Here is an 11907-nt window from a genome sequence, read left to right as displayed (position 1 = left end):
TGTCAGTTGTCTGTGGTGATGCCAATTCTTGAGAATTTATATTCTTGAATCTCGATGAAATTAATTTACAATAAATTATCTATAATAATATGTAATTTGTAGTTATACTATTAAAATTGTAAGTACACGCAGAATGAGTAACGAAATCAGCAAAAAACGTAAAATAAACGAACATAACGGTAGCGAATCGTCAGGTAAATAAGTTTATAACCTAACTTTTTCAATTTTTATTTTTCATACTATCATTACTCTTATAGATCATTATTCAAAATTGAAATTTTTTTAACGGAATGCTTTAAGTTAATTGCTAAATTACTGATATTTTGTTATCATAGTATCCACAATCCACTTAATGTATAGTCAAAACATCAATGTAATAATAGTTAAATGATTAATTCTATCAATAAAACATCTGATTACAGCCTCAGCAGTAAAATTTGCTAGGACTCCTCAAATACAGTGTCCTTATCTGGACACAATCAATCGTCATGTGTTGGATTTTGATTTTGAAAAGTTATGTTCTGTTTCTCTAACAAGAATAAATGTTTATGCTTGCTTGGTGTGTGGAAAATACTTTCAGGTAAAAATAAATTATTATATTACACTTACATACAGTTTGTTAATAATTACATTTACATATAGTTTGTATGTCTCTAAAGTGTGTTTATTACCAAGGACTCACCAGCAATTTAATATTATATTTTGCCCTAGGGTTGTATGTGTTTAAAGTGTCTTTAAACTTCAGCAATGGACCCACCAGGCCACCAACAATCCTACTAATATTATAAACATTAAAGTTTGTATGGATGTTTGTTACTCTTTAACACCCCTACTACTGAACCAATGTAGCTGAAATTTGGAATGGAAAAAGATTTTACTCTGGTTGAACACATAGGCTACTTTTCATCCATCTATGGTTCCTGAGGGGTTTGTGAAATACTAAATTTTACGTGCATATCACATGTCTCAAACAATGAAGGAAAATGATTGTGAGGAAACTTGAATTTTAATTTATTATGTATGTGGAGTCAATCAGTATTAGACCAGTGAGGTGGACTGATAGCCTAACCTCTCTCATTCTGAAGGGAGACTCGTTCTCAACAGAGATCCAAATATGGGTTGTCAAAGACGATGCTACGTAAGATAATATCATAGTGTCAAATTGATGATATCTATATTTTTAAAAATGTTATATATTTCAGGGTCGAGGAACTAATACCCATGCATATACTCATTCTGTCTCAGAGAGCCATCATGTCTTTCTTAACCTGCTGACATTGAAATTCTATTGTTTGCCTGATAATTATGAAGTTATTGGTAATGTATTACAATTGGATTAATAAATAATGTTTATAAATCTTATGCCGGTAAGGGTCAGGGTAAATGATAATGATTATAGTACACAATCTTGTACAGGACTCTACTTTCACCTTAAAATCTGAGGTAATTTCTGATTTGACAGCCTCTGTGATGCAGTGGTATGCACGGTGGATTTACAAGATGGAGGTCCTAGGTTTGAGTCCAGGCTGGACCAATTGAGGGTTTCTTAATAGATCCAGGTCCTGGTGGAAAGCTTCGACTGTAGCTAGTTACCACCCTAGCGATAAAGACGTACCGCCAAGTGATTTAGCGTTCCGGTACAATGCCGTGTAGAAGCCGAGAGGGGTGTGGATTTTCATCCTTCTCCTAACAAGTTAGCCCGCTTCCATCTTAGACTACATCATCACTTACCATCAGGTGAGATTTTAGTCAAGGGCTAACTTAAATGTAGTATGAGGGTTATGCTTGACTACAATCAAGCCTGATGGAAAGCAATGATGATGTCTAAGATGAAGTGCTCTTGCCTAGAAAATAGAATTAGAACAATATATTAATAACATCCAATTAATTTTAGATTCTTCACTAAATGACATCAAATATGTTCTTAACCCCATCTTCACACCGGAACAAATTAAGCAGTTAGATGAAAATACTAAGATGTCAAGAGCCATAGATGGAACCATGTACATGCCAGGTATTGTTGGACTTAACAATATCAAGGCTAATGATTACTGCAATGTCATTTTACAAGTAAGAAATTTTTTTTTGCTATGTGTATACAGTAGTGAGCACAGGAGTGTTTTGGAAAGGTTTTGGTACCTATATAATACAAAAACATGCATCACACTAATATTATAACTGCAGAAGTTTGTGTGTGTATGTGTCTATGTTTGTTCCTCCTTTGTGCTGTGGCTACTGAAGCGATTTTGCTGAAATTTGGAATGTAAATAGATTTTACTCTGGATTAACATGTAGGCTACTTTTCATCCCAGAAAAATCCATGGTTCCCGCGGGATTTGTGAAAAACTGAAATCCACGCAGATAAAGTCGCGGGCGTCCGCTAGTAAATATCTCTCTTTAATAGATCCGAAAAAAGTCCACTATGTCATAGATACACAGCTCAATCTATTAATCTTCATAATGATTACATACCTACAATTTAAGTTTACATAGATTTTTAAGCAGGGATTTTTAGTCAAGTCAAAGATTCTTTAAAATTCATTTTATTAAGAATCATAATATTTTTTTACAGTGTTTATCTCAAGTGAGGCCCCTTCGTAACTATTTCTTACGCGAAGAGAACTACGCCCAAGTGAAAAGACCACCGGGAGATTCTTCTTTCTTGTTAGTGCAAAGATTTGGGGAGCTCATCCGGAAGCTGTGGAACCCTCGAGCGTTCAAAGCACATGTGTCTCCACATGAGATGCTGCAAGCGGTCGTGCTGTGGTCCAAGAAACGGTTTCAATTCATTAAACAGAGTATGTATACCTTATCTAAGTTAGAATTCTACTAGAAATCGATGTACTAAATTTATGAATGTGAATTGACCTTGATTGATATAAGTTACAATGTGATAGTTTCTCGAATGTGTTGTCTAATTTCTAGGATATTTTTAAAACTCTAAATGAGTGAGAGATAGAGAGAGAGAGAGAGAGAAAGTGAGGTATATAATGACATCTATTGTTTTTTTTGTTTTTTTTTACCAACTACATATTTCTCATAAATCTCTAAATGCTATTGAATTGTTACAGATGACCCAATTGACTTCATGTCATGGTTCCTGAATTCCCTTCACTTAGCTCTGAATGGTACTAAAAAGCCTAACAGCTCCATAATATACAAATCTTTTCTTGGACATATGAGGATATACACAAGGTCAGTATTCAATTTATGTTTCTGTCACTAGGTTTTGCTTCTCAGTCTCTGATAATGATGATGAGGATGACTTTGATAATACAGATCTATTTGTCTGTGAAATTAATGTGATAGTTGCGTGTGCTATAACTGAGTGGTCCTATTTACTATAAATGTGCCAAGCAACTTAAAAGAATATAGCAAAATGTCTAGTCAGCTACCAAATATACGCGTACTTAATAGCAATAAAGTCACAATATAGTGTACGTTTATTTTCAGAAAGTTACCGCCACCAGATGCGGACGACGCGGCTAAAGTAGATTTGAGCAGTGAAGAGTACAATGAAATGATAACCGAGTCGCCGTTCCTATACTTGACTTGCGATTTACCCCCAACTCCTCTGTTTACTGATGAATTCAGGGAAAATATTATCCCCCAGGTATAGTATAATCTATTTTTACCACGAAACTGAAAGCAGACATTTTTTAAATTGTTATACTGTGGTGACAGTATATATATGTTGTCATGGAATGTGTTGAGAATAATCTAAATGTAATGAAATGATACGAAAAATAGATTGTTTTAAAACTCTACCTACAAGGCTCACTTATAAATCTAGATCATCCAGTAGGCCTAGGACACGCACAACGAGACATTGTCGACCAATAGCGAAAATATTGCTGTATCTTTCGTTAGATGGGACGGAAGAGCTATATTTTCGTTTCCGCCGATATATTGGTGGTCGACAATATATTATGTTCATCTCTAGTCACAAGATTTCTATTGGCGCGCATCTTAGGCCTACTATAACCAATGAAATCACAAAAAATGTTTTCAAAACCGGTCTTGCCATAAGAAAGTGTGGGATGTGTTTGAAATTTGAGTGAACACTTCAGTAAAGTCCTTTTCAAGAAAGAACTCCCGCGGCTAAAACCTGAGACATTAGCTCCGCGTCTGGGGGACTTCTTTCATGAAAAGGACTTTACAGAAGAATTATATGTATAGAAAAATATATTTGCAGGTAAATCTATATCAACTTCTATCAAAGTTCAACGGCCAGACATCAAAAGAATACAAAACCTACAAAGAGAACTTTCTGAAAAGGTTCGAAATTACGCAGTTGCCGCCATATTTAATTTTGTATATCAAGCGGTTTACAAAGAATACATTCTTTGTTGAGAAAAATCCCACAGTAGTAAACTTTCCAGTCAAGTAAGTAATATTTTTTTTCAATAGACTTCTTTCCTATCCCTACTTCTACTACCCTTACCTCTGAATTCATATGTTACAAAAAATTTGATTAATGAAGAACTGCTGGACCGATTTTGTGCAAACTACATAAACCATCTACTCAATAGTCTGAACAAAGCTAATGTTTATTTTTGAAAAGGTGAGCCTGTTCTTGAGTTATACAATTTCAACAAAAAGTGGCATTGATTTTTATACTCGTATATTATATAGTTTACAAAGTAAAAGTTTGTGGTATTGTAGGGGGTAATCTCTGGATGTACTGAACCGATTTGAAAAAAATCTTTTACCACTAGACAGCTACGTTATTTGTGAGTGTCATAGTATATTGTAACTCCGTCTTCTCAAGGGAACGAGAACTACGCGGGTGAAACCGCTGGGCTTCGCCTAGTGTTTTTATAAAACAATAGGCTTCACTGTTTTACTTGCTGTTAAGTGCTGGCGCAGCATAAAATGGTAGCATTGTTGTAGTAGGTACTAAGTTGGCAAGTTTATTCGCCACTGCAGATTGCTTTACAAGACTACCTAAATCGCAAAGATGGTTACTTACCTCGGAAATACTGCTTATTTACCACAACACTCAAGAGTTCTATATGACAGTACCAGAACTCTTTCTTGGGTTTTAACCAATTTAGATATTTTCAATGGCCCTAACTGGGTATTAATCTGTTTTTTGAGTAACAAGGAAATCAAACCCAGAACCTTTCTATTGTAAACCGATGCTTAACCAACTGGCCGACAAATATTAATACTGGGTATAATCTTCATTCCAACTTCAGCTAAATCCATTCAAGTTTTTGTGTAAGAGTAACAAATATCCACACAAACTTTTGAGTTTATAATATTATAGGATAATGGTTTTGATGGTTTTACAGGAATGTAGATTTTGGTGACATCCTCACACCAGAAATTAAAGCAAAGCACAACGGAAAGACAACATACGAGCTAGTCGGAAACATAGTTCACGACGGAACTCCAGAGAAGGGCACATACAGAGCCCATGTGTTACATACACCCACACAACAATGGTAAATTGATCATTTTTATGAATATAACTGTAACCTGCAGTTTCTCTTGTATATTGTACCTGTACTCGTTGGAATATTGTAATAAATTATACACCAGATTGTACTGTGTGTATATATCTCTGCGTGATTGAATCAGAAATGAATAGATCTGCAGAACCAAAGTCACCGACCTAGCTCATAGTATAAACAGCCGATGGTTGTTGAGATCCCAAGGTACTGGAATGGTGACCCCGCACTAGAAAGCGCAGTGTTGGTAGACTCCCCACCAGGTGAACTGACATTATCAAGTGAGTCTCAGGGATTTGCTGGAAGCAAGCAGCTCAGGATCGTGATGTTTGGAATTCCCTACAAAAGGCCTATATCCTGCAGTGGATGTCCATTCGCTGATATGATCATGATGACTCCTGTGTCTGTATTCAACTTCATTGACATCACTATACAGGCATTCTAGTCTAATATATAAAATTCTCGTGTCGCGGTGTTCGAACTTGAACTCCTCCGAAACGGCTCGACCGATTTTTGTGATCCTTAGCGTGATTGTCGACCAGGGTGGAGAATCGGCCATCATCTATTTTTCATCCCCCTAAATGTTAAGGGTAGTCCACCCCTAAATTTTTTTTTTATTTTTTAGGCAAAATTTTTTGTTTTTATTTTTTTATGACACAGCATACAAAAATACAGACAACCCTAAATTTTCACCCCTCTACGATCAACCCTTATATTTTATTTGTTAATTAAAAACTAATTTTTTTTGGTAAATTTTTTTTTTATTTTTTGATGACTTACAATAAAAAATCTCATAATACTTTCAATTTTTCACCCCTCTACGATCAACCCCTATTTTTTATTTGTTAATTATAAACTTTAATTTTTTGCCAAAAACCCTAAAATAGCCCTTTTCTTTTTCCCATACAAATGATTTGTAACTAAAACGTAGTCAATTTGAGCTTTATTGTTATTGTATAAAGTTCATATTAATAATAATTAGAAAACGGGGTAGGGGTAGGGTAGTGGTAGGGGTAGGGTAGGGGAGGGGTAGGGTTGGGGTAGGGTAGGGTAGGAGTAGGGTAGAGGTAGGGTAGGGGTAGGGTAGCGGTAGTTGAAAGTTTACATCGAGTTTCACGCGGACGAAGTCGCGGGCATCCGCTAGTAATTATATGTAAATGTTTGTAAGTATAGCATAGACGCATTGTAACAAATCAAATCCACACCTCAACTGTCGGTCACCAGATTTCATCTAAACCACTCAAAAATATTTGTTACATTTATATATGATGGGAACAAACCCAGAAGCTCTGAATGAGAAATCATTCGCAAATGCACCAGATGTAGTCACATGTTGTAAATAATTTACAATGTTTGTTTCAGGTATGAAATGCAAGATCTACACGTTACAAGTATTCTACCACAGATGATTACCCTAACAGAAGCTTACATACAAATTTATGAATTAAAGCAGGACTGATGTTAATTTAAATAAAATAAATTGCTACACATTATATGTTTTAATTCACAACATACAAATTTTCAAAGGGATCTCCCTATTAATATTAATAAAAATTTCTCTAACACCCAGTACATTTTCAATGAATAATTGTCGTAAATTTGAAATGTAGGAAAATAATATATTAACTTCACTTTATGACATTGAATATTTTGTTATATATTACAGTTAATACAGATTAACATATATTATGTTGTACATAAATTATTCTAAACACATATTATGACATAGATCACTTAGCCTTAAATATTAACCTACCACACATGTAGTAGTCTTTCACTTTGTTTTGCAACATGCTGTCATAGTTCTTTGGATAGTGGAAGTTGTGATTAAAGAAAATGTTATAATCTACAAATTAAATCAATATTTCCATGTTTAGATTTTATAACAAAAGTCAAGCTATAGTGTGCCACAAAAGAGTAGAAAATAATAAGGATGCTGTAGTCACTTATTGTCACTCATAGAGGGTAACCCTGTATTAGTGGATGACACCACTTGGGATTGCAACTACTTTGATACTTGATAGTGATTGATATGTTAACTATATGTAGATAAAATTATGTTCTCATTTTAAATATTATGATCTGTTGAAAATAATAATATTATGATCTTCATCTGGTAATTATGGGAATTTCCACTATGGTTCAAATAATCTGATAAAACTATCAATAATAATTGGTTGCTCTATAATGACAGATCTTTGTTATAAATACAGTAAATGTGTTGCCACACAGCGAGTTTATTAGTTCTATTTTTATTGACTTCTACTCTTTCATGTTGCACTGTATATAAAAATCAATGTTCAAATAAAATAGCACTTTCACTTTGAATCCAATGGAACTAATGACAACACTGCAAAAGTCTGGGCTAGTGACTTTCACCCCTTTTCCCTGCTACCCGTTTAAATTCACCCATGTTTGTGGTGGAGATGGGTGAGCCGTACAGCACAAGGTGGTCGATTTGTGTCACTTCGCCACCTGATTGATTATCTTTTATGAACAATTGAATGTTTTGAACACTCTGGAATTTGACAAACTTCAGGGGAACAGGATTCCCTTCCAAGTCACTTGGAGTCAATCTGCAACATAAAACATTACTGTAGAAGATGGTAAAAAGAAGGGATATGAGACAAAGAAGTGATTTTTTTTTTAATTTTCAACATTACCGTAACAAAAGCCTTTTTATAACTTGAACAGTTATGTGTGTTATTAGTAACATAAAACATATAACATGGATTCACTTAATTTCTAGTAATATTTTTAATCAAATTCAATTGAACTAAACATATTGCCTTACTGAGTAAGACTGAGAAGTTATTACATATAAGGAAATCTACAGAAATGTGTAAAGTAAACTTACTCCAAATCTTGAATAGATGCATTTCCTGATGCCTGATCAAAATCCAGAGTTCTTGGTTGGTTGATGAAGAGCTTCACAAACTTGGGCCCCTTGTCAAGAGGAGCCTTGATTTTCACAGAGTGTATTTTTACCAGCTGTGAATAAATAGTACAATATATTTAATATCATAAATAGCTTTAATTTTAACCCACAACTATGCTCTAATGTGGATTTGCAGATTTATAGTGATAGTATTAGACTATCTGTAATATATATTATTGAATATGGAATAATGAAGGTCAAATGCTTTTGACATCAAATCCAGGAGTTAAATTTCTCATGAATTGAATTCATAGTACTCAGAAAAATCAACCTTAAATACATATTGAAGTGGTGATGAACAGATCTATAAAAAGTTTGACACTAATATATATTCAGGCTGGCATAGAATTAAAGCTTCATTCAATACCAATAATCCCATTGGATTGGGATTAAACTAGGATATACTAATTTGTGGTAACATCTGTATTCCTATTATCTATTAAATTAAAAAGTACCTATTACTTTTTAATACAGATAAATTAATGATCAAACAAAAATTTACCTGATTGAAGGATAAATTTATGATGAGCTGCTCATCACAATCGCTGGCGAGGTAGCCTCCTCCGCTGGTCAATGCTTGTGCTAGAGGATGATCATCTGCCTCATTCAGACATTCACATTCACTCTTAGTGATGAATGTCGTTAGATCCATCTGGAATGGAAATATTGTATCAAACAGGAGTAAATTAAAACTGGGCTTCTCTTTGCATGTGCTCAAAAAAGACAAGCTTTCTCCTTGTTTTAGAAAAATATACTCAGAGGCACAATTATCCGCTCTCTTTAATATGACGCGAGCATAAGTGGGTGGATAATTGTGCCTCTGAGTATAGTATATGTTTAAGGCTTGTAACTTACATGGCCAGCAACAGAGTTGTCGTCATCTCCAGAGTCTTCAGTACCATAATACTGTCGCACTTTGTTCTCTAGGGATGCAGTGTCTGCACCTTGTAGCCGGTCAATCCTTGTCTGGAAATTATTTATTAATTATGATGATGTTTAGTATTGAAAACTGCAAAAATGTTGCTATTTTAGAGGATTTATTTGGAACAAAAATTTGTCCCTATATCCCTTTCTATCCCTAAATATTAATGTGTGTAACACTAGTTCTTTAAAAATTTCAAGTTACACATACAATTTTATTATTATGACAAATGTAAGAACATTTTCCAAACAGGTTTTTAGTCATATGACTAATCATCATGATGCACAGTACAACAATAGCCTTAGCTAAGAAACTTGGCCAGTATAAGTATCGTTTACGAAAAATTCGTTATACTTTATCAATAGGAAGATAACTTACTCTATTTCTGAAAAATATGAATGTGGGCATAGCACTTATTCCTTGAGCACTGGCTGTTTCGGCGCACCTATCTACGTCGACTTTGAGGAACACAGCACGAGGAAACTTTGCCGGTAGTTGCTCAAAGAACGGCGAAATACGCTGGCACGGTGGACACCTGTGAAAGTTTACAATAAAATCTATAAAATCTAGCTGTACGATGACAAGAAAACTAAAACGGGACCCAGGTTATACGTACCATGTCGCTGTAAAGTCGACAACAACTAACTTTGTGCCGGCATTAGCCATTTCCGATTGGAAATGAGCTTCATTTTCGATCACTGTTGCACCCATTGTATAGTTTTAACAATAATTAACAAAATGCAAAACAGGAACGACAACAATGATACTTCAAATTTCAAAAATCAAAATGGTTGTCACCACAGATTATTAAGTAGATGTCACATAAACCATAGACTATTTTAGTTTGGTTTTACAAAATACGAATCTGAGTTCTAGCTTTTTTGTACATAAAAAAAGCTAAACGGTTGTTTATGGATACTTGTCGTCGTCCTCACATAGCCGTTTGTGGTGATCACGTTTTTAATCTCCCCTATCCATCCCCTATCCGTTAAATCTTCATTAATAATTTTGTCAAGGGGTACGGTAGACTATCGAAACCACCTTCACCTGATTATTAAAACATAAAAAAATATAGATTTTGAGTCGACCATTTTGGTAAATTCTAATAGTATTGACAAGCAAATCCTGACAGCGGATAACATCTTGATTCTTGATATTGTGAACGATAAACCGACACCATCCTGGGACTGGTGGTCGCCCTCCCGGTAGTAGAACAAGTTGCCGGATTCGAGGATTATCGAGCCCTCCCCCACTCTACGGACTTCCGATAATCCTATAGTATCCCACCGGAACTTGCTCATAGCTTCTTCCAGCTCCATGACCTCGTCGGACCTCAAAACCGAAACCAAAACCGACCAATAAGGGTGGGTGTGGCGGTCTTGAGGTGATAATGTTAAATTCATTAACGGCCAATATCAAATGTTAATGACCACGTACAGTGGCGTACATAGGGTAACTGGGGTAGGCATTCTACTTATACACTTATTGTACAAAATAGGAAATTCCTTCTCCAATATGTACTGGTTCGCAATGAGTCCTCAGGGTAGGCTACGCATTTCTGCATCTATGAAGTGCACGCCACTGACCACGGACATATGAAGCAAACAGCTTTACGTGCTGTTTTGTGTTGATGACAATGAATCGACTCGACGGCTACGGGAGTGTAACACCTTACACTACCAACTTCCTATCTCCGGGCTGAGTTTAACTGAAAATTTCTTAGAATAAAGAAAACCTCAGATCCTCTTAGACCCTTTATATTCCCAGTCGCCATCCACTTAGGTTCGCGGCAACCCTTCGAAAAACACTATTTAATTTGGGGATAACTTCTCATACCTGATAAGCATATAAAAAAAATATACTTTATACTTAGGCGCTTGAGGGTCTGGATCCTTAAAATCTATCTCCACCACCACCATCCGTCACCATGGTCCAAACTCCATAATTGGCTACCGTTAACCGTACTTACTTATGGATTTTTTGTAGGACCATGAGCTGACGAACTTTCAGCTTTTACAAAATGACAAAGGTCTGGCTGTCGCTGGCTCTCTGTCTAGTAGGACCACAGAAAACATCTAAATGCCTATTTAAACATATCGATACTTTATTACATTTAATTTTGTAAATATTTAAACATTTTTTTTCCTGGGATGGAAATTAATAATCTACTGAAAAATACAAACAATTAATTCTCTGATCTCGAAACAAATTGGCAGAGATTACAGCTCGAGGCTCGAAGCAAATGACAATGGCTGAAACGCCTGTAGCGCGACTTATCTCCGCAATCATTTATGTTGAGACTTGTAAATGGACATCTATTTTTCTAAATAAAGCTTGTTTTTTAACACACAACGCAAAAAGAGAGGTGTTATAACTTTGATTCTATATGTATCTGTGGTCATAGACAAGTGAACGGATTTGGATGCGGTTATTTGAAAGCTGGTTTTTTATCGAAAGCTCATAAATTTGTTTCAGCCATTTACAATGGGGGGAAACGAGAGTGAATAATTTAATATTTAAAACTATACACGAAAGTAAACATCTTTTTTTTTACCCTAATTTCTTTAAATCACAGGTTAAAGCTGGGATTG

General features: G+C 35.2%; 2 protein-coding genes across 2 annotated transcripts; one reads left to right on the top strand and one right to left on the bottom strand.

The window, feature by feature from the left end:
* On the top strand, positions 1 to 7753 carry LOC112045822 (U4/U6.U5 tri-snRNP-associated protein 2). The gene is made up of 10 exons (XM_024082172.2): positions 1 to 194; positions 423 to 580; positions 1203 to 1317; positions 1895 to 2070; positions 2573 to 2798; positions 3072 to 3195; positions 3454 to 3613; positions 4196 to 4386; positions 5298 to 5450; positions 6819 to 7753. Exons 1-10 carry the CDS (start codon positions 134 to 136, stop codon positions 6913 to 6915), a joined length of 1461 nt encoding a protein of 486 aa, XP_023937940.1. The 5' UTR covers positions 1 to 133; the 3' UTR covers positions 6916 to 7753.
* On the bottom strand, positions 6941 to 10138 carry LOC112045823 (thioredoxin-like protein 1). The gene is made up of 6 exons (XM_024082173.2): positions 9933 to 10138; positions 9695 to 9851; positions 9250 to 9360; positions 8897 to 9046; positions 8314 to 8447; positions 6941 to 8032 (listed from the first exon to the last, which is right to left on the bottom strand). The coding sequence occupies exons 1-6, from the start codon at positions 10025 to 10027 to the stop codon at positions 7822 to 7824; spliced, it is 858 nt and encodes a 285-aa protein (XP_023937941.1). The 5' UTR covers positions 10028 to 10138; the 3' UTR covers positions 6941 to 7821.
* Positions 10139 to 11907: the final 1769 nt, after the last annotated feature.

This window comes from Bicyclus anynana, chromosome 4, assembly GCF_947172395.1.
Source record: "Bicyclus anynana chromosome 4, ilBicAnyn1.1, whole genome shotgun sequence".
NCBI classification, from domain to species: Eukaryota; Metazoa; Arthropoda; class Insecta; order Lepidoptera; family Nymphalidae; genus Bicyclus; species Bicyclus anynana.
This window is presented reverse-complemented; position numbering and strand designations above follow the sequence as displayed.

Bases quoted from the DNA above. Each gene is read 5' to 3' on its own strand.
- LOC112045822 (XM_024082172.2), top strand. From the start codon at position 134: ATGAGTAACGAAATCAGCAAAAAACGTAAAATAAACGAACATAACGGT. The intron at 195-422 runs GTAAATAAGTTT...ATCTGATTACAG, and splicing joins TAACGGTAGCGAATCGTCAG to CCTCAGCAGTAAAATTTGCT. The intron at 2,071-2,572 runs GTAAGAAATTTT...ATTTTTTTACAG, and splicing joins ACTGCAATGTCATTTTACAA to TGTTTATCTCAAGTGAGGCC.
- LOC112045823 (XM_024082173.2), bottom strand. From the start codon at position 10,027: ATGGGTGCAACAGTGATCGAAAATGAAGCTCATTTCCAATCGGAAATG. The intron at 9,361-9,694 runs GTAAGTTATCTT...AATAATTTCCAG, and splicing joins TCATATTTTTCAGAAATAGA to ACAAGGATTGACCGGCTACA. The intron at 8,448-8,896 runs GTAAATTTTTGT...ATTTATTCACAG, and splicing joins TAAATTTATCCTTCAATCAG to CTGGTAAAAATACACTCTGT.